This window comes from Tyto alba, unplaced genomic scaffold (genome assembly GCF_018691265.1).
Source record: "Tyto alba isolate M040663 unplaced genomic scaffold, T.alba_DEE_v4.0 Super-Scaffold_16, whole genome shotgun sequence".
Lineage (NCBI taxonomy): Eukaryota > Metazoa > Chordata > Aves > Strigiformes > Tytonidae > Tyto > Tyto alba.
In genome coordinates this window covers 25014490-25039188 of record NW_024881278.1, presented here as the reverse complement: position 1 = coordinate 25039188, position 24699 = coordinate 25014490, and the positions used below count along the sequence as shown (strand labels likewise).

General features: G+C 41.4%; 3 protein-coding genes across 5 annotated transcripts in view; 2 read left to right on the top strand and 1 right to left on the bottom strand.

The window, feature by feature from the left end:
* Nucleotides 1-17289, top strand: part of PIGF (phosphatidylinositol glycan anchor biosynthesis class F) — a 30274-nt gene extending 12985 nt beyond the window's left edge. Inside the window, exons 6-7 of the mRNA XM_032985293.2 lie at nucleotides 6146-6279; nucleotides 15512-17289. Of these exons, the coding sequence (XP_032841184.2) occupies nucleotides 6146-6259 (114 nt within the window). The 3' untranslated portion in view covers nucleotides 6260-6279; nucleotides 15512-17289. The remainder of the gene's footprint in view (nucleotides 1-6145; nucleotides 6280-15511) is intronic.
* On the bottom strand, nucleotides 6323-24657 carry RHOQ (ras homolog family member Q). 2 transcript variants are annotated; one of them, XM_042789322.1, is made up of 5 exons: nucleotides 24340-24657; nucleotides 24129-24187; nucleotides 8465-8629; nucleotides 7623-7718; nucleotides 6323-6866 (listed from the first exon to the last, which is right to left on the bottom strand). In XM_042789322.1, exons 1-5 carry the CDS (start codon nucleotides 24479-24481, stop codon nucleotides 6711-6713), a joined length of 618 nt encoding a protein of 205 aa, XP_042645256.1. In that variant the 5' UTR covers nucleotides 24482-24657; the 3' UTR covers nucleotides 6323-6710. The 2 variants fall into 2 exon arrangements, with proteins under 2 accessions (XP_042645256.1, XP_042645257.1); XM_042789323.1 differs by having other exon boundaries at nucleotides 6715-6862; nucleotides 24340-24535.
* LOC104356805 overlaps nucleotides 24182-24699 on the top strand; it is a 115025-nt gene continuing 114507 nt past the window's right edge. For both annotated transcript variants that reach the window (XM_042789321.1, XM_042789317.1), the window contains exon 1: nucleotides 24182-24264. The gene's annotated coding sequence lies outside the window, so the exon portion shown is untranslated. The remainder of the gene's footprint in view (nucleotides 24265-24699) is intronic.

Genomic DNA, 24699 nt, shown 5'->3' with positions numbered 1-24699 from the left:
ACCGCTGAAGGTCAGTTGGTATCCTGATGATTCATTGCTTTTCATTATTCTGTTGTTGTTCCTAAAGTAACTTTTTAACATAATTTGCCTGTGCCTATTGCCCCTCTGCTAGTTTTCAGAAAAATTTATTTTGTAACTATGCAAAACAGTTGGTCAGGGAGGCCTACTCTATGGTTGCTCCTGGTTATAGATCTGCAGAATTAAGCCTATCTCAGACAAAGGTAAAAACAGTTGCCTTACAGGAATGTAAGTTAGTCCCCCACAGTAGTTACATTTCTGTATCTAAAAAAAAAAAAAAAAAAAAAAAAAAAAAAGGGGGGGGGGGCAAAAAAAAACCAAACAAAACAGCCCAAAACAAACAAAAAATCCCAAACTTTTCAAGACTTACTCTGCAAGACATGTTTCAGTTTATTACGAGTGTCAGACTGGTAGAATAATTTTGCCAATGTTTTGAAATTACTAATTCTTAAACAATAGTTTACAACACTTAATTATGATAATTTAAATAAGGCTCTTCTCAATGATGTTCAGAAGGTTTAAAGAGTTGTACATCTGTATCTAGTTGCCTCTATCCTTCTGATGCACAGTGAGTATGTAAAGGTTACGGTTAGTTAAGACAGTTATAGCAAAGAAATAGAAAACTAACTTCCTTTGTTACAGTTGCTCATTTTTTTTAGATTGTCTATTTGGCATTGATGGTGTACTTTTAATAACCACATGTGATTAGGATCCTGGCTTCATGTCTTATCTGAGAAGTGGCACCTTAATGAACAGCATCACTGAAATAGAACAGGATCATTTAGGTGCTACTAGACACATTGTGACACATCCTTTTTCTGCTCAGCCTGATGTAATTTAGTTGCAGAACAAGCTGGTATAATTAAACCTCACAAACCTGCTTTATACGCTGTGGGCCTACTATTCCAGACATCCCATTCACCATTGACAACTGAATTTTGGAAATTGTGAAGTTCCTGGGTTTATTGCATGTTTTGGTAACAGACTTTTAAAACATGTTCCTGGGCTTACTGTGTGCATGCCCACTTATCCACCTGGTTTTGTTGTAGCATAATTTTGATCTGTAGTACCTGTTACAAATAATAAAAAGTGACTTTTGAAACAATATCTCACCTACAGAGTTTTCATATCATTAGGTAAAAGTGAAATTGATGTATTACCACTTTATACGGGATACCGCAAACATAATAGGTAGTGCTGATAGAACTCATTTGAGTTGATTGCCTGCCATGTAATTTAGCCAATATGACTGTAAATATTAACCTAAATACCTCTCAGATATTTGTAACCTGAAAAATAATCCAGAGAATCTTGGGTACAGTTCTTGGTGGTTACTCAAGTAAGCTGAAATAGGACTATAAACTTTCACACTGCTTTGTTATTCTTAACACAGCTCAGATAATTTCCTTCTTGTATTTGCTTTTGGATCTACTACCTACTGTGAAAGTTTTGTTGTAAAAGAAGTTGCTTTATGTGAGCAGAAGGGATAATATCCAGTGTTTGAGTTGGGTTTTTTTGTTTTTTTTTAAACAGAGGTAGAAGCTTGTTCCACTTTAGTGTTGTTATCATTGTTTATTTAATGATGTTTTCTAAATGTAAACCTTAATGGTGAGATCAAAGGCAGTTATGCTTGCTATAACCATAGAACACAAATCTACAAAACCAACTTCTAGTTACAAATGCCAGCCTGAAAAAAACCTCACACTTTTTTCTCCTCAGCATGTGCTTGTCAACACACACATTCTGTACAATGTGATAAGACACTTTTAGTTAACATGTTCATGCAACCAAAATAGATTAAAGGCATGTACTGAAATTTTTAAGACAGTACAGACTAAACAATCAAGACTTTAAGGCATGTTAGAAACAGGGAGGGAAAGTAATTGTGCTCATTTATTCAGTTTTAAAAGGAAACAAAAATTATTACATACCCTTCTAATTGACAGTCAGAAATGGATCTTTTGAAATAGTAAGCATACAAAAAAATCAAGTTTAGGAATATGAGAAAAGCACTCACCTAAAGAATGGGACCACTTTACTAAAAAAAAGCCCAAGTACAGTAGATTGCCCAACTAAGTGCATGTGTGTAACTAAAGTTCCAGTGGTCAGCTGCTTACTTTATAGTATCTTTAAAAACTTTATTAGGGTGTTGCTGCTCTGGCCTATAAGAAGCTGGCCTTAAGGTCCTTCTCAATACCTATGTAATTCCCATTGCATGGGATGCAAGTTACAGACTTGTAATAGATGACAAAACTGTCATGCAGTCAAAATCCTGGTTTAACTAGCTACATGCATAGTACAGCAGAGTTAAATACCTTGCTGGGATCCTGCAGCATGCTCTGCTTTCCATCCAACCTGCTAAGCATTCTCGCATCAGTTCATAGCTGTTATAAAGAGCACTGAGGAAACTAGCTCACTTGTGTCCTGAAAGGTTGGCAATTACTATTTTGAGTCCTTATTCTTAAAATGAGTTTTAATATATACTAGAAACCTTGCAGTTCTGCAGTGTCTATTTAGCTAGTCTAAAGAAATTTCTGTTAAGTCCTATCACTGCTGCCAGATGAAAAGGCAAAAAGAAAATCTAAACAAATAGAAGTCAGGATTGTTTTGCATTAACCACTGGCTAATGCTCTGTCCCATAAAATGCGATTTTTTGTGCTTGTGAAGCATGAAAGTGGAGATTTGTTTTTGCCAAGCTGCTCTTCAGATCCCTAGTAATCATATACAGGTTGCTAAAATTGCCCTTTTCTGCATGCATTTTGTATGTAAACTGACTCTTATTGTATTAGGCTGAGGATGGTAGATGATGCTTCCCAGCTGCTGGGACAGACAAGGCATTTCATGACAATTTCTTGAATAATGTTCTGTCCTGTCTCCTGTGCTCCCCCCGCTCTTCTCTCCAGATCAACCTTCCTCCCCCTCAAAAAAAAAGTGCAGTTAGGTGATGTTGCCTAACATTTTAATCCCCTGCTGCTGACCCAACCTAGACATGACATCAGTACTGGGGTAGGGTATATCAGCTTCCTCATGGCAGAACAGAGCATGAAGTAGGAGGAACTGAGCTGAATAGTTCTCAGGGGACAAGAGGGGCGTATTACAAGTTGCATACTTTAAACAAGAGGAATGAAATCTCTTACACCAGGCAGATGGATAGCTGCTTAGATTTTTATCACTTAGAGGCCATTCATACCAAGTCAGGGAAGCTAAACCAAGTTTAAGAGATAATATGGAAGACAGGGCAAAAGCAGACTGATTAAGCAAGTCAAACTCATTTAAAAAGGTTCAGCAGGAAGTGATTTGGTCTCAGAAAAATGAGGCCAGCAGCTAATGCAAAGTAAAGCAACCCACTTTCATAGACAGACAAAAAGTATATGCAAGGGCTGTTATTTTAGTGCAGATGATGTGCTTAAGAGCCACATCTTAATCTGTCTTTGGTAACTTGCTGTTTCAGATACACCCATGGGTGCATCTGGCTATATGTAGCCTAAAGGCCAGCAGTCAAGAATAAAAGGTACAGAACTAGTATCAGTACCTGCTCATTAGGGTTTTTTTGCCTTGCCTTGAGGGTTAGAGAAAATAGCATAAGGACAGCAACGCTCTTAAGTCCAGGCTTTTAACTCCTATGCTTGGGGAGTTTTCAAAAGGCCAATCAAACTGCCCTCAGAACTGCTTTGGGCCATCTGACCAGCGTAAGAATGAGTACGTGGCCTAGTACCCATCTGTTCTATGCCACTAGAAGGGATGAGGTGGTGTTTCTTTTCTGTCTCATCCACAGACAGTGAGATGGAGTGTTTTATGGTTTATTTCCTTTGCCCCCTATCTTTGCCAGCTGCCATGGGTGAGGGTTGGATTTCATAGGTCAGAGACTCATGTGTTGAGTGACACAGCCTGAAACTTCTGTAAGGTAACAATGATTTTTTTTAAAAGCAAAGCAGAAATTGGGTGTTTTGGGAGCAGAGGCATAATTAATATTTAAAAGTTACATAACTATTGAAAAACCATGTTCCAAGTTGCAGTTCAGTCACTTAAAAGAAGCTACAAGAATCATCAGAGATCCTTTTAATCCTATCATCACCCACAATATTCAAAATACCAAAAGATACAGGGTCAATGGGTCACTGGGGATATTGACTCTCTAGTTAAGGGAACGTGAAAAATTTGGAGTCCAACATCTACCTATACTTGTGAAAAGCAAACAGGCAACTACAGATTCACCTAATGTAGGTAAAATTTAAAGAAGGATCATTGATCACTCGGTGGTAAAAGGACCACTGAGTTATGAAGCTTCTGTCCGTACTTTTGTAGAAATTAGAGTGGTATTTGACTTCATCAGTGAATAAGAAAGTACAACTCCTGTTTCAACTGAATGTTACTGAGTGAGCAGCTGGGGTTGCAGAGACATTTTTATTGTTTTGTCCTGTAGATATATGTAATATGCAAAATGCTAGAAATAACTTAATTACACTTCATTTAAAGTTTAAAAGATCCACCTGAAGCATAAGTTTAGCCAAGGCCACAAACTCATGTGAGTTTTAAATATACATAATATCTTACCATGCCAAAGCATCTCAAGGCTTTTATAGAATATCTGTAATACCACTGTTAAATGAACAAAAACAAGCAAGTCTTTGGTTTGAGAGGCAGCAGCCAAAATATTCAGCAACAAAAACAAGTAGCAGAGACAGAATGTCCAGAAATGGAAGAATGAACCAAGGTCAATAAAGAGTACCTAAGGCACCTTGTTTACAGTCATCTTTGCTACACTCCTTAAGACCTCCAAATAATATATAAAACTGCAAATGCTAAGGAATGTGAAGATGAAACAGCGAAGGATAAAATGCATTACAGTCTCACTCCTAGTTAAAATTCCCATGATCAAAGACGTGAATAAACATATTTTTCCAAAGGATATTGAACTAAAGAGAAGAATCAGAGCTAGGAAGATGGATGAAAGGAGGAACCAGTATCATTAAGAGTAAGTTAATTTGATATTCATGAACTGCAAGTCAAAATGAAGTAGAAAAGAAGGCTGGACACTGAGATGTAGATATTTTCTTTAATGTCTAGTGCATTTCTCTGTCTCAAGTACTATAGAAGGTGGAAATACCCCCTTAATTTAAAAATTAAAAAAACAGGAGAGTGCAGTCTGTACTTGCTTCAGGAATGTGCACTGTATAAGTGCAAAACTGTCCTTGCAAAAACAAATATGCAAAGGAGAATTTTGAAGCAGGGTGGAAATTCAGTTTATTCTATAATAAATATTTTAAATCAGCGACTTTCCTCAAATGCAGTATGTATTTGATTGGTAACATAAGATACATCTGAAAACAGACTGGTTCAGTTTTGTTTTGGCCACTCCACCCTGCAAATCAATACCAAATAAGAAAAAATAAAAGGTGGGGGGAAGAATCCCATTACTACTTTGCCTCAGTACTAGATGGTTTGTAAAAGGGAGTCAGCTGTATTGAGTCACTTCGCTGTTCTTTTACTAGGAAACAGAGCTTATAATTAAAGCTCTCTTTAATATAACTGGCTTACTACATGTTTGCTGAACTGGGTGAAAGATGTTCAGTCAGTTTCCAAATTTATGTTCCCTCCCTGCTGCTAGCCAGAGGGAAATTAATCCCTTTGCCTACTTTTCAAGACATAGAAATAAAGAAAAACCCTCTATCCATCTCAGTCTCTGGCCTTATTTGAATATTAGCTCATTTATACATACCTCTAAAATTTTCAGAACGCCATGAGAGATTGGAAGGAGAAATTGGCAAGAAATCTGTAGGTTTCCAAACATGTGCAGCAGAACAGGAATTTAGGTTAGCTGAACACTTCAGGGAATATAAATACTTGTTTTTTCACATAGTTTTGGGAATATTGAACTAAAGTCTGCAATATCCAGAAGCCTGGTTACATTTTAATGCATATTAAAAACTGTACAACAGCATTTAGTGTTCATAAAGATGACTGTTACACTTTTGGCATTTTTAGGAAAGCACGTTAAGCTTTAAAGCAGAATAAGACTTTACTATCTGTCAGTACCTAGATTACACTTAGAATTTGTGCTCACAAAGTACAAAAAACCACAAACATTTTCCTCATTTTCTGCTTTTACCTTGTGTTCTCCCCTCAGGTATGGCCCATTTCCTGTTCCCTCGGAGCTACCTTTGGCTATACAGCTGGCCTGATTATTGCACCTCTGTGGATACACTGGAACCGAAAGCAGCTTACGTACAAAAGCAGATAACTGGAGCAAAGAGAGACAAGGTATTTCTTTGTGCAGATTCCATACAGACTGTGCAAAAGTTGGGGTTTTTTAAAATGAGATATATATATATATATATGTATAGTCAAAGCAGAAGACTATGCAAATTAATTTAGAGTATTTCAGGCCAAGCATCTTCACTCAATAAAATCACATAGATGCCATTTGAGCATGGTGCAGTTTTTGCTTCCTCCACACTACGTAACCCTGAGAGATTGTACCTTCCAGTCTGAATAAAGTATTTGTAACAGATGTGGTGGCTTCGTCTTACAAGTTCATTGAGCTTCATTTTATTCCTCTGGATTTCACTGGTTGTAGAAGGCAGAATCATGGTTTTAGCTTTCAAGCCTGTAATAAGTTCGCTGTGTACTTAATACATTGTATTTAAATTCAGTAGAATTTCACAGTAAGCCTGGCCATTGTCAAATGTATCTCACGTGATCAAACAGCAGTTTATGCATCTTGAGCCTATTCTCTTCTTCACTGTGTGTTTCTTTGGAGTTAGAATGGCTATAATAGCTTCATCAAAAACAGTCTTCAGTCCTTTCTGTGTTAAAGCTGAACACTCCACATAGCAGTAGGCTCCTATCTGTCAAGAAAATAAGTTAATTCAATAGCAGTATATTTCAGCTGTTCAGTTCTATCCGTGCATTTCTGCAATTTTTTTTCTATAGCGACACCACAATGTTTGGCTGTGATCTAGAAAAGTTACCTGCATGTGCATCCCGCTGTAGGAGAAAAGATGATTTGCCTTCTGGCCAAAGATCTGGAATGTATTTAAGTTGATTTGATTTATAAAGGAAGCATATTAAATAAGCTCTTTGGATTGGCAGTGGAGTCCTAAGGTATTTTTGATAATTAAACAGCAAAAAATAATTACAGAATTACATGACCAATTTATATTTCAAAAGTAAAACTATAAATAAGTGTCCTGATAAGTATTATCCCTGCAGTGTGTTAAAATGGTAGTATAACATTCTCAAATAATTTCTTAAAGATGCTTTCAACGTTTTGCTTGAGCAGTAGAGATGCTTTCCAGCCTCAACCACTCTGTGATATTCTCTCTGACTAATGCTTATGTAGTTTTCACAAGTGCCTGCACAAAGTTAGAACTATTACTAACAGGGAAGTGCTTGCTTGGGAAAAACTGTGGAAGAACACAGGTCTGCTTGTTAGCTGTATTCAACAATTTAAGTAAATAATGTTAACTGGTAACTTGTCATAAGGTTTCATACATTGACTGGTAAGATAAATGGGCAAAGTGGTAAAGGAAGAAAAAAATCAATTGGAAGTAGGATTTTTTGTTTCTTTGCTACTTGGTTTCATTTAGGAGCATCCAGTTTACCTCTTTTGCTAACTTCTGTCCTTGCTCCACAGATATGGGCTTCTCTTTCATATCATTAAGTCTTGCCAGAGTTTTTGGGTCATCACGAAGATCAATCTAGCAAGAAAGATTGCAGTCATGTTGGAATACTTTTTCTAAACAAAAGTCAGCAGGCTATTTGATATCCTCTTTGTAAAGCAGAAAAACTTATTTAATGGAGTATTATGCATACAAAAATGGAGTCATGTCATGATTTGGATCATGGGTCCTTCCTGATCCAAAAGCCCTGGAAATTCAGTCTGTGAACTACTACCTTCAATCCAGAAGAAGCAAATGTTTATTCTGTAATTCAGCTCTTCAATTAGATATGATCATCTTGGAATACCAGAACGTATATCCAGCAGCGACAGAAAGATTAACCCAAACGTACTACCAACATGTGGGTCACTTTGTAATCAAAGCCCAGTCCACTGCCCACAAGAAGCAAGAGGAAATGGTCTCACTTCTCCCCTTGCTCCTTTGCTTCAGCAAATATTGGATACAACGAATACTTTTAGACCCAAGTAATCCCAGTAACATGGGTATGAGCAGACTGTTTTATTCTGTAAGTCCCACGACTTTCTATAAAGTCACATGGAGAGATGCAGCCAGTCTCCCCACCCTGTTTACAATACATGTATTTTAACAAAATGGATGTAGCTCATTAGTGAACAACACAGATCTAGGTTTTTCTGCCACTTGTTAGGGTCGTTCCTCCAAAGCCAGAAGATGCTGCTCAGGTTGTATCGGGCCTGAACTTCCAGCCCAAAGAAAAGGCATCATGCAATGATATGAATTGTTTAAATAAAGTAGAACAGATATACCTGTGTTCCTACTAGTAAAAAGGGAACGTTAGGTGCATATTCCTTCAACTCCGGTACCCACTCTTCCTTCACATTTTGAAATGAAGCGGGGTTTACCACTGAGAAGCAGATAAGGAAGACATCGGTCATAGGATAAGATAAAGGTCTCAGACGATCATAGTCTTCCTGAGAAAGAAAAATTCCGTTATCTGCAATATTAAATTGTTGCTTGCATTTTGTTCATTTTAACAGTTATATTCAGAAACTGTATCCATGTTTCAAGAATTTTGTTGAGGCAAACTTTCTGAATGTTTATAACTATTCCAGGTAGTCAGTGTGGCTGTTAGAGCAAAATCGGCATATGAGGGTAACTATACGTGAATAAAAATACTTTGAAGCGTGTTAATACAGATAGAAACTTACATCTGTATAAGAATATACAGAAGACTACCCTTTAAAAAGTTTTCACTGAAAGAAAAAAAAAGGCTTATGGTTCAAGCATACTTGGAGATCAAAGGTTAGCATTTGTTTGACCAAAAAGAAATAAGCAGATGTGACTGCTATAGAACCACCCAGGTTATACAAAGCCAGGCTATCTTAAGGCTGTTTAATGCACTTAAATGTTCTCCTTCGGATCATATGTAGAAGTGCTATTTAAGGCCCTCCTTAGAATTTTCTTTCTGTCTCTCAGAAACCTTACTGCCATATTGCTAGTGCTCGGGGCAGGCAAAGTAAGGATCAGAAGGAACCTCTTTTGTCCCAGACTCTGCTTTCTATAAGCAAGCCCAGCAAAGAGTGGGAAGGAACAGAAATTAAGGATCAAGAACATTAATGCCCTTTTTGGAGAGAAATTAGTGTGAAAAGATTATTATTATTTGGAGCCACAGCATTTAAAGCCACCAGTCCTACTGCCAGGGCGTACAACAGAGCAACAGAGGCACCTAGGAGCATTGTCCCTATTGTAAAATGGAGTTCTCTCTAGCAAGAGAGAAAGTGAATTTTGCCATATGTTTTAGCTAAGAGCAGGAGAAAACATGCCCCAGCTTCTTTCTGCAAGGCTTCTTTTGGTATATGGTAGTGAACCAACTTTACCATTCCTTACCAGTGGCCTTACCATTAGCACCTTAGGCTTTTTTTTTGCCTTTTTTTTTTAAAAAATAGGTAACCAAGACTGAGCCCAGGCATTGCACAGATGCTGAAGAATGCTGGGTTTATGCCTTCTGTCACAATAAACACCAGTTTATTATGGCTGCTGCAGCAGCCTCTCTATTCCCCATCTAAGCTCCCCATCTTAATTAAATCTCACAAATATTGGAATGATTTGTTCATTAAATGTAGAGACAGAAATGTAATTCAACTTCATGTTTGAAACGAGCCAGAAAATTAAATTTTCATTTCCTTGACAACAATCACATTACCATATTATTAACCTATAGTTGCACCCTCAGAAAAGCCCGTCGTTGATTAATTGCTAAATTTTAAAGATGGCATCACTAGAATTTCAGAAAACATGTGAGAACTTCCTCAGAACACTTTCTGCTACACCCATCTTTTCATTTGGAAATCATCAGCTATGGGAAGAGGGCTGTTATCCTCGTCGTGATATGGAGAAAAGACAAGCACTGGAGGAGATTCTTGCACTAGCAAGGAGGTGACCATTGGCCAATACTCTTCAGTGTCCATTTACACAATATTCTTACTTGTAGTCAGCATTCTCATGTGCCATTTTGATTATACACTCTACTGCCAGTCTTGTATACTCTACAGTTTTGTCAATAAGCTAGAGCATGCTTAGCTGTAAACATGGGCTCCCAATTTCACAACCATAGTAACTGACACTGCTGTGAAACTACATTTGACAGGCCTTGTCAAAGATCAGTTGTTTACCTGCTAGTGTCAGGCTCCTATCCTGATTCAAAAAATAGTAACCGTGTCTTTTCCACATCTGTGGACGTTCACCATAGAAAGCAGAAATAACTTTAAGAACATCACAACAGCAACTTGAAACTCTTCAACGTTTAATTCTTTTTTAAAGCATGTATTTTACATTTGACTTCTACTACTGAATATAGTTAGATCCTGCTCAGGGTTACCACTCTTTTCTGGGGCGGAGATCAAAACCCTGAAAGAAGCTTCCCAACTGCAAATTACACTGGTCCCTGGAGTACAAAATCTGCATACAAGAACGTGCAGGCAGATCTGTCAGTTGCTTTTGAAATTCAGCTCCACTAAATCATGTGTGGGGTATTACTGAATAGAGGTTTAAAAAAAAATAAATAAATCTAGTTTAAAGTCATCATTTGTTCCTACCACCAAAAAGCTGCCTTCACCACACAACATTTTTTAAAAATCTCACATCTGGGTTACAATAGCTAGAATACTGTCTGCATTAAATGCTGGAGTGAAGACATTTCACTGTCACCAGAAATTACTGTTAGTCCATTGATCTTAAAATATCTCTTCAGTTAATCATTTCAAATTACAGATAGACCTTTTATTCATAGCAAATACTAGTAATTTTCTGATTTGAGAGCTGAGTTACATTTGCATGGGTTATTTCAAAACTTTCATAATTTATCTTTTTAAATCCCATTGGATACAGATCCCTGTACATTTAGCCATACCTTGGTACTGCACCTTACTTACCACTATTCATCATGTCATGCAGGAGTGAGCAATGTTACCACTTTTTAAGGCCTGTGTGTTGCTGAACTCCTTTCCTGTCCCTGCATCTATTTGTATGTCTTTTGATTTATACCCTGTCCCATCTGCACTGGGCAAGCTGTGAGTCTGTTCTGTGTAATTAAGAAGTTAAACTGAAGGCAAGTACAGTGTGATTGGATACATTATGTACCACGGCCAAAAATGTACGTGGTATTAACTACGGTGACTTCACTGCATTTACATTTACTTAAATTAACAGAGATTTTGGCTATACTTGCCCATCCTGCTGCTTGAAACAAGTCAGTGCTTTCAGGCTCTCCTTTAAACCTTGTGTGTGCTATCAAAATTAGGTTCATACTGATACTAATAATGGCAGGTAATTTTAATAAAGCCTCCCACCACATGATTAGACTGGTCCTGGATCCTTATAGGAGAGACCCTGGCCTAAATGTTACCAGCATCTAGTAGGCCATCTCTGCTTAAAGACTCCTCCTGCTCCCTGACAGCTCCTCAGAAATAGCAATCAAACCTGAAAACGTTCTTTGATGCATTGGCCTAAATAACTGCTGCACTTGGCAGAAGAATCTGAAATACCAAGTGAATTTAGACTGAACATTAGAGAAGCCTGGAAAAAAATGATTGATTCAACTGTAATTTATTTCCTGAATCCAGTGTAAGGGAAGTAACTGTAGTTTATTCTAAAATTACATGCAATGGCAAAATCTAATTATGCTATCCAGTCAACATAAATTCCAGTCTGAGTGCCTGTACACACCACACTGTACAGCAATTAGACTTCCAATCTAACTGGGGAGGCACTGCGTGTATGTTTAGGCATTAAAAATATTTAAAGAATTTAAAGGGACTATTTTAAGAATGTGAATAAGATGGGCAAGAAAGTCCCTAAGGATCAAAATGTGCAGTACGAGTCTCAAAAACTCCAGACTGATAGTGAAATGGCTCATTCTCCAACATACTCTGGACTTCAAAACAAAATTGTTCGCTGTTTGCTGAAGCAGATGAATACAGATAGAAAAACATGCTGTGTGAGAGTTGTAACTTTAAACAAATTGGATGCAAGTATGTTGGCTTCATTAATGCTATATGGAGCTATGATCCCTATAAAAGATACGACACACAGCAGGACCGTCCATTATTTACCTAGTATCTCTGGTAACCCAGGACAGCTGCCAATACAGAACAGACGTGGGAAAGGAGATGAGACGGAGGAACTAATGACCTGACTTGCCTTACCAACTGCAAACTGGGAAGGACTGTTTGGGTTTTATATTTTGGTTTGGTTTTAAGAGTTTTGATATTCTAGAGGTAAATCTAGCATTGCCCTTATCTTAGCTCCTTAAAATCTCTCATCTAGGTCTCTTTTTCCATGTTACAGTACCTGATAATCTTCCTCTCAGATCTTCTGCTGCCTTGTACTTGAACAGTGAATTGCTGATTTTTCACTGTACTTTGGATGTTCAGGTGGATTTGCTTTAACGTGTCCAAAATTTGGCTATTTCTTTTCCTGACATTTACCTGCTCAAAAACAGAGGTCTTGAGGAACTTTCTGTATGCAGACTGAAGAACGGTATTGCAATTCAGCAGCGTTATGTTCTTCAAGGGTTTGTTCAGTCTACAAGCAGAATCTAGTGCCATATTTCAAGTTGTACAATTGATTTTGAACTGATACTTTTACCCAATTCCATGGATATCAGCTGAGAGACATAGTTAAAAACACACAGACTATATTCATAACTCTGCTGCTAGCACAATATGTAGCCCTGAGCAAATTATTATCCTCTCTCTACTTGCATCTTCCCATCCGCAGGGGTTTGATAGCTTAATAATGCATTAGTCTTTGCAAAGCACTCCAAAAGCCTTTGATGTACATAGCTTATGTGCAGTGGGATATTTTTTAAAAAATAAACTAAGACAAGGCAAAGTCTAATCATTTCTGGACTACCTTCTTGACCCACAAAAAGCATTACTTCCTTGTAGTTATTAGCAAACAGAAGTTAAGAGGCGCAGGCATACTGAGATCTCATAGTGCTAGAGCCCCTGTAGCTCCCCTCTTTTATGCTATCGCGCTCCTCCCTGCACAAGTTGAAGTGAGGCAGGCAGAGGTCCTTACCCCTCTCTCAGTCATGTGAGACCACAGGCCTCTTTCTCCTCTGGAATGGTATTAGGGTCTCTCTATTCAATTTGGAGAGATGAAAGGCAATTAGAGGAGTCACCTTTGCAGTCAGTACTTTCCCATGCTGTGACCAAGACCTTTGGAGAAATTTGTGCCTCAGATCCACTGCTGCAGGTAGCGAAGAAGATGTTAGCTGAGATCTGTTGGTTTGATCTTTGTTCCTTGCAGGGCTAGTGTCTTTAAGCAAATAGGACAAACCAAATTCTGCTATGTCATTAACATTGTGGCAGGGGCCCTGAGCAAAGTTTGTCATGCTTATGTTTTCATACAGGCCCGACGGTATTTACTCTGATGGAACCAAAGTAGTTTTATGTGTTTTGCAGCTTAGGAATGGAACTTTAATGATATGTCTCCAGTTATATCATACAGACATACTCCTATAAACAAAAGGATAAGCCTGTTTCTTTTCTATTCTGAGAAAGTATCAAGTGGATGGGAGGGAACAAAATAAAGCTTGCACCACTGGAAGAAAAACTAGAGCTCAACAACTCTAGGTTTGTGATCTCTGTGTTAGCAACCATCTGTTGCTTTCACAGCTTACAACAGCAATCGTAAGAGGAGGTTCTCACTCCCAACCATCTGTTTTTAGAGGGGAAGCTAAAAATAGACATCAGGCAGAGTTGCTAGAGGAATCCAACCTTCATGCAGTGAAGGGTAATCACTACTGCTGCTCAGAGGGTCTCAGTGAGGCACACATATGTAAGTAGCTGGCTTCTGCGGAGCAAAATCCAAGCTAAAAGCCCAAGTTTTAACCCATTTCATAGTCAGCCTTGGTAATGACAGTTGAAAGTCCTCTCTCAGTAAAAACTGTCATGCTTTAATTTTTGAAATGCATTTCAAAGCTATTCTTCAAGACTGCATTCTTCCTAGTTTTCTTCCCTGAAAATAAATTTATGTTTCAGAAGGCCCCCTGTAGTATTTTCGAAAACATAAGTGAACCTGTAACAACTGTTATATCTAACGTGCCCCAGGGACTTAGTAACAGCTCATGGTTATCCCCGTGGACACATCCTGCCACATCCTCCAGATTATTTGCAATTAAAGGCTGATCTGCAGCTTTGCCATAAGCACCAGGCAAAGCCTCTGAGAGCAACTGCCTGCTCCAGAAGCGCACCAGGAAACAAGACTTCACCCCACTGAATCACCCTGTGGTTTCTGATTCTACGAGATGCTTGGGTGTGGGGAGGAGAGAGAGGGAAGTGGCCTGTAGTCCCCCATGCCAAGCACAAATTGCTTCCCTGGCTACAAAAACTCTCTGTGTTTTTTTACTCTGCGTGGTATAACACCCTCACCCTTTGCAAAGGAGGAGGGTGGGGCGTCCCCAGGACGCTGGCTTCCTGGCACTGCCACTCACAAGGCACCACTAATGCCGGACCATTTGGCAAGCTGCAATTTGGACTGACGCGGCATTGCCATAAAACATCTGCTTGTCCAATTCTGCAACCCAGGTCCTGTTACACTGATGGCTACGTTTGATTTTTCAGTCACCTCTATCTGTAGCCACTAGCTTCTGAACATGGAAAACACGATGTGGTGATTCTCACACGATTTGTGTACTTCTCCCCTGGCTGCAGGGGAGAAGTGCACTACAGACCCTCCATCTCTTCACAGGCTTCTGGGGATACAGCTTGTATTGCTAAAGAAAGTAGAATTGTCCTGCTGTGGCTTGTTCGCACAGGTTTGCCAGGGACTGCAAAAAGCTGCTGATTTGGGCCCAGCATCTATTTTTAATTTATAGAAAAGGCTGCAAGAATGCAGGCTAAGTGCTCTTCCATTGTATTCTAAAAATGAAGTAAGCTGATCTAAATCCATCTCTAAATTCCTGTGAGGAGGACTGTTCAAAGGAGGTATGAATTATACATTGAAAAAGCCCAGGGTTTATGAATTATGATTTTTTTTTGACAAAACTTTCCTTCTGGCATATCTGAAGACTGTGTAGCTGCCTACACGTCTGAAAAGCTTTTCTGTATAGAGAGAAATAACTAGCTGGAAGATGGAGCCTAGTAAGATGGATTTTAGAGCATTAGAGACAAGAAGGACTCAATATTCCTTTAATTATACACAAAATTGCCTTTAAGTGATCAGAATTGATCTCAGTCTTAATGTGGGATTAAATACTGTCCAAATCCTACATTTTGCCATGTGGTGATGCTAAACTATTTTCCTAGACACTCAACAAATCACTCCCTTTCTTTTCTCCATCACCACAGGAACTTAAACTTGCTGGCTTCTTCATGGTTTTCTAGAAGCGGAAATCCCTAAGTTTTCTCTAAAAGACATATTGTTTTAGCATCTGTAAAAACAGAGCATGGATTCAACTGACTTCAAGTGGGACTGGCAAGCACAAATTCACTTCAACACCTTATACCAGTTGCTTATCCACTATGGAGCTCCTAAGAAGTGTCAGAGTAACCGCCATGGAGAAGCCCTTTCACTCCTTAACCATGAGAAATCACAAGGCTGCATTGCGTTCCTGCGCCGCTTCCTTTCTCACCATCAGTGACCTCATGAGCAGCACTCTTCTCACACAGGATTTCCACTTTCTCCAAGAAAGGAATTCACCCCAGTTTTGGTGACTGCAGCCATGAACAATCAGGATTTTCCATTCTTTCAGATATGGGCAATAAAGGAAAAAAATAAAATTCACCCTGACACAGAGGATCTGGTCAGATCCTCTACAGAACCTGCTCTTTGGAAAGATGAGTTCTTTCACTTTATTTTTACAGAATATGACCATCAATAAATCTGTTCTCACACTGAAAACAGACTACGGAATAGAGATAGATGGTTTAATATATTTATCCATATGATATCAGACATGTCTTTTCACTTACTAACTGTATAAATCCTGCCCAGACAAGAAAGACTGATCAGTTAGGTGTCCCATTCCCTTTCATTTTTTACAAATAAGCCCCAAAAGCCCATTCTTCAGTCCAGTGTTGAGCAACAGCTGTAAGATAGAAGACTAAGCCTTCACACTGACTCCTCAAGATTAATTTCCATCACACAACTCCTCAGAAGACAAAGTGCCAGAGTACTGGTGCCATCATGTGCACACTAAATAACATGTCACGGTGAAAGAGTTTCTGGAATTAAAGGAGTTCCTAAGAGTCTTCTGCACCTCATTTTATGTCCAGTCCTGATCTGTCAGGGCTAACAGCTTCCACTGAAGAACCTAGTAAAAGGAGTCAACAATTTCACTGCAGCAGATGTTAAGGCAGTTGAAAAACTGCCTACAGTTATTCCTAAGTGAGGAATACGTCAGCCATCTCACTGCCTGTGGCTGGGCTATCAGTCATAACTCAAGACGCAGCCCAGGTCACGCCTGGCATCCATCCCTTAGTGACTCCGCCACTGCATCCCAACTGGAAATCAAACCAACAAGGAACCAGCATTAAGTCCTACAGATGATCTTCTAGCATTCACGGCTACATCTAATTTAGAGCACAAGGTGCCTGAGGCACTTTCAGTCTGTGTTTTATTCATCTGAAGCAGTAAGTTCACCTACAATGCTGATAGATGTTCCTCTGCTCTGGAGAATAATGCTGCCACCTGCATTTTCATACACACAGCAGCGAGTGCCAGCCATCGCAAAGAATTACTGCGCACATGCCACAACATGGATGCAGTGCAGAGCAGGATTAAAACCAACTGAAGACAGTAGCCACTAATGCATCAAGCGACACGGCCTCTTCAGAACCACTGAAAGCGTCCTGTGGCATCCAGACACATTTTTCTTAATACAAATCATCCCATCACCAATCCAAACCTATAGGCTGCTTATAAAGCCACAGAACAGAGCAGTAAAAAGATACAGTTCCCCTCCTCTCTGCCCTCATTTTGCATTTTTTCTAATTAGAAGAGGGGCAGTTTTGTTCAAAATGCAACTGCTTTAAGGTTTAAAAAAAAAGTCCTTAAGCTCTTTCCCAAAGCATCCCTTTTAGTAACATTGATTTTAATAATTCACAATAAACTGCAGGATTTGGAATCAGTGTGGTTTATATTACTTCTTGAAGCCCAGGTTCCTGAAGTCTCATGATTATATAAAGAAAAATCACATCCTTTTCATCTTTAAATGGAAGATAAATTCTAGTACCTCACAGATACAGAAAAAACTTGAATACATGAAGCCGAGAGACTTAAAAAAAAAAACCCACATCCAGCAAAGAGCAAAACAAAAAGTCTCAAACCATTTTGACTTCCTAGGCTTTTTAGGTAGTGGTGTCTGCGGATAGGAATAGCTGACTCATCATTTTGAATGCCTGGGACTGACAAAACCTCGGTATTGCTGAAGTAAGTTTTACATCCACTTTGTCCATGTGTTCTCAATAAAGGAACTGGAACAAAGCTCACTGAAATCAGCAATAGGCTGCCTGCTAACCCAGGGCTTTGGATCAGACTCTGGAAGTCCTTTTTGCATTGCAGGTCTGCACAATGGAGGCAGTACTCTAGTCTAAATTATATTTAGTTTGTTTTAAGATGTAGTTTGGAGGCTGAATCACGAGTTAGGCTATAAATGAAAAATACGCTTTTTTTTTTATTATTATTCTTTTCATATTTACCAAAATATAAAGGGCTCTTGGCAAAGGAAACAGATTTCAGTCAGGAAGACTGACTGTGGACCGACTGAAAATTCCCCACAGTCTCGTATGTTCTCTATCAGAAAAACTCTGCCAGCTCACGCCACCTGACCCAGTTGTCCCGTTCTATCACTCTTGCCTCCTGCACTACAGCTGTAGATTATATGATACTCAAACGAGTGAAGTGCACACACCATCTTAAAATTAATCAGGAAGTAAGAGGATACGCAGTAACATTGTGTTGGAGGAGCAATAATTATTGCTTGTTTTCAGTGTTGCCTTTTTAACTAGTGATGTTTGGATATCATTGAAAGAAGTCACTGTACCTCCAAGAAATGGTAAATGAGTACAATTCAGAGAGAACTCTGTCACAAACTAAATAATTTCTACTGACTCTTAACCCAGGAAGAAGAGATTTTTACGTGAACACATAATCAATGTTTAGCAAGAGCCTCACTAGGTCAGTAGTCTTCATAAAAATGTGCTTTTAACATATCAAAAATTGAAGTTTCAGAGAACCTCTCAAACTTGGTTTGCTTTGGGTTCTTTACTTTGGCCTGCCATTAACTTACTGTTAATGTGATGACATTCTGGATCTACATTTTCAGACATATCCCTTACATTTTATTTTAATATAACTCTGTGCCACTATTCAGAAGTGCTGTGGGGCTTTTGACACTCTGAAAATGAAACATAACTATCTTGAGTTTCCAACATATATTTAGTCGATGCTTTTGGGAACTAGGAGCACCATCTCCTGTCCTGAGACTCCCCATCTGGCAATAACAATACTTACCTATCTTTCTAGGAAAGCTATGATGCTTTCAAAGTGTGAGTCACAGCTCACAACCAGGCATCTGAATGTCAGCTTTGCACTGGGGCTATTATTGTTGGAAGGCCATTCTTAAAAGCGAATCTGAAGGTATGAGTCCCCCCTCCTTTTAAACAGAAAGCCTGTCTTTGCTTAAACACTTGTCTAGAGAACTGTTGCCATATAGATTGTAAGCTCAGGCACTTTACCTCCTTCTTTTGCGTTGAAAAAATTTAAAATTTCAAAGGGAGAATCTAGGCATGTTATTTTATCTGCATACATCCAGTTGTTGCTGCATAGCCATTAAATCTATGTGGCTGGCAACATCCCGAAGCAGAGAGCAGCTTCAGCAGAGGCCGAGCTATTCATAGGCCAGCATGACAGCCCAGAGCAAGCTCGGGAGCTCACAGCTCCCCGGCAGCTGCCAGCTCGGCCGGGACAACGTACAGGGAGCGCGAGAAAACGCATGTGGGAGGAGGGAGGCACAGAAAGGGAACAAGATGTTAATTGCGAACATTTTGGGTTTAGATCTGCCCAAATCAAGTTACAGGTTTCGGTGTTTACAACTCTGCAGTAAAGGGTGGCAGGCTTTGTGTTGTGTGCGACCCTGTTTGCACATTTCAGGCTTGCACCTGGCCCTACGGCTGCGTGGTAGGTGCAACTCAGAAGGAGTAATGTGGTCTGAGGAGGGACATTTCCATTTTACAACAGACCAGCCATAACGATCAGTAGCTGCCTCACCTTTCAGTAGGATATTGAAGTGGTACCTGCTAGACCAGGGCCACCTACCAAAGCCGAGACAAATATCCAGCAAGGAGTACAAAGATTACTGTTATTTCTTGTTTTATTTATAGCAACCACCACAAGCTTGGTGACCATCATTTTAGCAACCACACCTCCACCCCTCTCTTTCCCACAGGCACATTCACAGTTACAACCATTTGTTTTTACACCTGGCCTTAACCCAGGCACTGATCTTGCTAATATCTGAGTTAGCTTTACGCACTTCAGCAGACCGACCAACTTTAATATAAAATTGCTTTTAACATCATGGCATCCATTACAACAAAAAAAAATCAGTGTATCTGAATTAAGATGGCTGTGGCTGCAACCAGAGCAGCCATCGGTGTCTGAGCTGGGAGGAACCAGTGGCTTGTTCTTGTGCTTAGCATGTTTTGTGGCTATTGTTTTGGTGACAGCTGAGAAGGCACTGAGAGCTTTATTGTTTCAGACCTACAGCTCGTCCTACACGTATTAGGGCCTTTAAGGCAGAGAAATAGAAGTGGAAAGCCAAGGAACACAGCTTACCTCAGCTCTGTCCAACCAGGCCACATTAGTATCACAACACTAGGTGATACAGAAGGATATAAATGTTATTATTAGGCACTGCGCCACAGTAAGATTCACTCTGCTCCTTCTGTACCCTGCTCTGCACTGCCCAGACGCCGGCTTGGGGCCAAACCTGTTCCAGCCAGCCACGCTACACCTCAGCATCTCTCTTCCCGGGGCAGCAGGAGCAGCACAGGCTCTGCTCCCGCATCCCCCCCATCCTCCCTCCAGGTCCTGACAGCAAAGACACAGGAGCAGAGCAAGGCTTCCACCTGTATGTGGTCAACACATATGGGAGGAAAGGGACACCATGAATGGAAAACCCCATAGCAAAAGGGATTGAGAGGAGGATGGACCCCAACTGCCATTTTAAGCAGCAGCCTTCAATATGGAGCAGAATCCCCAAGAAGTAACTCCTGTGTGTCCTCACAGTTATCCCAAAAGTTTTAATATCATCAGAGTTGGCAGTATTATTTTTGGTATTTATGGAAGATCAAAACTATAATCACTTGTCACTAGTTCAAAAGCACTCCAACATGGTGAAGGTAACAGCCCCCCGATAAAGCCACGGTTCTCTTCCCAGGGTGATTTTGCCACGTACCCCTGCTCAGTGAAAAGCAGTACCGACACACAGTTAAGTCTCCGAGAGCAAGAGAGGCCACTGCAAAGCCAAAGGCATCCAAGTATCAGTAGCACAAGCACCTCACATTTAAACTTCAGTGCACTGATGCTCCCAGCTCCAGGTGATGTAGTTCCTCAGTTCTCCTCTTCCTGGAGAAACCAGGACCCACTCCAAGCCAAACCAGTCTCAGCGCATGGCTGGGTGCAGCAGCAAGGCTAAAAGGAGCTGCTGGCTCCACCTCTGGGAGGAATTGCTGGAGGAATGTCCTCTCAGACACCACTAGCACCAAATTCCCCCCTGCTTTCCTGGCATGGGAGCCTGCCTCCACAGCTGCAAACCTAAATGGGCTCCGGGAGCCCCCACTGCCCAGCAGCTGTACTGGCTATTTTCTGCTGAACCAGGGCCTCAGTATTTTAATCAGGGAAAAGCCTGCCTGAACTCACACACACCCGAAGAGAGAAAGGTCTATCTGTGTATAAACTGAAGTTTGTGAAACACTAGTGTAATTTTTCCCTGCTATATATATAACCTGGGGGAAAAAAAAAAAAAAAAAAAAAAAAAAAGTATTTTCATAGATTTATTCTCAACCTACTTTAAACTCGCAAAGAGGCATTATGTCATTGGTATAGTTACTACACGTGATCCTGTGTGTGTTGTATAGATGAGATCTAGAAATGAGTACTGGATGCCATGAACTCAAAAGCTTGCAAATCCTCTGCCAAAGAGAAGTCTGTCTCAAGTTGCTAAATACATAACCACACAAGGTAAAAGAGACTCACAGGCTGATAAATCAGCATATCAGGGCGATGAGCCTACTGTGCACCAGCTAGAAATCAAAAGGTCTTTAATCCTTGCTCTGCTATGGGCTTCCTGCACGGAATTGGAGTAGGTCACTGTGTGAACCTCCCTTTACCCTCTCACTCCTCTTCGCCCCAGAATGAGATCTGTACATTGTACCTATGCACTCTGTCCGGAGCTGGGAGTATAAACACGCTGAAGACTCTGAACTGCTTAGATACCACAGTGATCACACACTGGCAAGTTCTGATAAAAATTACACTATCAACCCAGCATTTTAAATTATTTGGGGGTGACGGGATTAGAAATAAAAGCACTGATGTATGCTGGCACAGAAATCCCGACTTTAGGAAGCAGAGTCCAAGCCATATAGAAGTCTGTGCAAGCAGCAGGCATGTGCCAGATGCAGCACGCTGTTTCCTCAACACGGAGAAGGCACTATCCACTCACGTCTTTTCTGCTCTTCACTCTATATATATTTAAGTTTTAAAGTAAGCTTTCTGTTATCGCATATCTGTGGGAAGGTGGGCTTGTCAGCACGCTCTCTGACAAAGCAGCTAAAAGAATGAAATTGCTGGACTGGCATCTTCACACAGAATCCCCTCCTTAGTTGTGCTGGGTGTTGGGATGGGGCCCCCATGGGCAGCCTCAGATGTCCACCAGTTCCCCAAACACACTGAAGTGGGATGGGGATAATGATAAAGATTTTATGAGCAGGTCTGACTAAAAGGGGAGTTTTTCCAAGACTAGATATATCTGTAAAGATAGCCTCATTAAAACACCCTACGTGAGCTGAGGCTCCTCTGAATTAGGCCAGCAAGATCTGGTCCTGGGTACATCAGAAACTGCTCTGTAATTCAAACTGAACATTTCAGTTTCTCAGAATTTAGGGGAAAAAAAAGCTTACCTCAGCTTTTTACAGGTCTGGATATTCAATTTCACATAGAAAAGTTGTTCTTCATTTAACAAGAATGGCTTCACTTGCTGTTCGCTGCAAACTGGATAGTTTACCCTACCAGTTTTTGAAGAGGCCAAAGGTCACTCAGTTTTGTACTCAGCACATTCAGGCAGAGTGGGATACCACAAAACCACACAGAGCTAACAACACACGCTCCCATTAATAGCAACAAGCCAGCACAAGCAGTTTGAGATGGCATCCACAAATAAGCTACGCGTACGTAGAGTAGCGCTAGGGTCACTTTCACACTTTCCAATGCTCATTATAAAAAGAAAAAAAATTGCATATTAACCAAATGCTTTATTCGCCTGAACACTAGATCCTCATTTTGTAAACTACTTAAGCAATATTTTACCAGCTGTGTTTTGAACCAATTATTACTGAAAAACAGGACTGTGACAGTAGTCAAGTAAAAAATGTACTTAGTTGGCATAAATTTGACTAGCGTGTGTCTACATCAGTGAGATGACAATCATTAAGTCAGTCTTTTTGGGAAGAGTCTCACCCTTCAGGTCTCAGCTTTCTGGAAACAGGGCTGTTCCCTACAATTCTCATGGTATTAATTTATTACTGATTTCAGGCCTAACAAAGATACAAAAGACCAGTTAAATGCTGCTTCCCTTACTTAAGGTTGTATGCAGATCTAAAAAGGTATGCTAATTTAGGCAGCAGTTTTTCAATTAAGTATAGAAGTAACAAGGTTAATAAAATATGGCTTCAGTCTGTGCAAGTCCAGCGAGATTATTTTACTAGTTGCTCTTCACAACAAGGAAGCATGTCTGAGATCATGTGAGACCAAAACACATGCTCACATTGCAAGAAGAAGTTTTAATATAAGGAGTACGCAACTTTACAAAAACCCATGCAGTGTTTCCGCGTATGCTCCACACCTCCCTGGGAGATGCCTGCACCTCCCCTGGTCAGGCCCTTCACAAACTATTTTGTTTCCAAGAAGGCAACTCCAGAGAGCTGCGAGTACTCTAACCCAGGAGACCGTGCTCGGTGCCGTGGAAGTTAAGCTGACCAAGAAGTGACTTGAATAATGGAGCTCTTTGGTAGCTGCTACACCACTGACCCACCAAACATCAAACAATTTATACATCATCAAAGTTACTTAAGATACATGCTGACACAGCATCTTTCACAACAGGCTGTAATAATCTTAAGTGAATCACTCGAATTATCTGGGATGGCAGAAGAAAGCCAGCTTATCTGAAAGGCAGTGGCTGAGAATTAAATTTTATTATTGACCACCCCGAAGTTGAACAACTGTTTTTTAGCTATTTAAGAGCTGTAACGCCTAAACAAGGGCAAGCTGCGGCAGCCCGGGTCTCTACCCGACCCGACACGTTTGAGGCGGCAAGTTCCCCCCCACCCCCCGCTAACAGAGGCACATTCCCCCACCTGAAGGCCGGCGGGAGGGTCACCGCTCCGGGGGGGCTGGTCGCAGGCGATGCCCGGGCCAAGCCCCGGCCGCAGCTCGCCCGGAGCCGGCCACACTCCTCTAAAAATAAAGCCCGTCTCCGCCCGCCCGCCCGCCCTCGGGAATAAGGGTTGGATCGATGATTTTCTTTTAAAGCCTGTTTCTGTCAATCCCCCCCCCCCCCCAACACACACCCGCCCGCCCACCCGTTTCTGAATCACCCAGCCCGGACCGCAGCCCCGCGACCAACTTCAGCGCCGGGCGCGCCGCGGGGCCGGGGCTCGGGGGGCAGCGCTCGGCACTCACCTGCCCGGCCGTGTCGTACAGCCCCAGCAGGTACTGCTTCCCGCCGACGGTAACGCTGACTGCGAGGGGGGAGAAACAGAGCGGGTGAAGAGGGGCAGACCCAGGCCGAGCCGAGACCCCACCACCCCCCGGCAGGGTAAGGCCGGGAGATGGAGGGAGGGAGGGAGGGAGGGGGGGCGGCTGCCGGCGGGGCCCCCCCCCGCCCGCTCACCTGCGTAGTGGTCGAAGACGGTGGGCACGTACTCCTCGGGGAAGGCGTCGTTGGCGTAGCTCATCAGCAGGCACGTCTTGCCCACGGCGCCGTCCCCCACCACCACGCACTTCAGCATGACCGCCGCGCTGCCATGGGCCATGGCCGGAGCCCGCCCTCATGGCCCCGCGGGCGCGCCCCGCCGCGCCGGGCCCCCCGGCATCGCCGCCGCCGCCGCCGCCGCTCAGCGGGCGCCCCCGCCGGCCCCCGCCGGGCGCGGCCTCCCCGCCATCCGCCGCCGCGCTGGGCCCGGCGGGAGCCGCCTTCCCCCGGCCGCGGACACGCCGCGCGCCGCGCCACGCAGGGGGAAGCGCCCGGCCG

Excerpts from the sequence above, each read along its gene's own strand:
- RHOQ (XM_042789322.1), bottom strand. The coding sequence starts at position 24,481 with ATGGCCCATGGCAGCGCGGCGGTCATGCTGAAGTGCGTGGTGGTGGGG. Across the intron at positions 8,630-24,128 it reads TGTACGACACGGCCGGGCAG|GAAGACTATGATCGTCTGAG; the intron begins GTGAGTGCCGAG and ends TTTCTTTCTCAG. Across the intron at positions 6,867-7,622 it reads GACAGAAGTTAGCAAAAGAG|ATAGGAGCCTACTGCTATGT; the intron begins GTAAACTGGATG and ends TTTTCTTGACAG.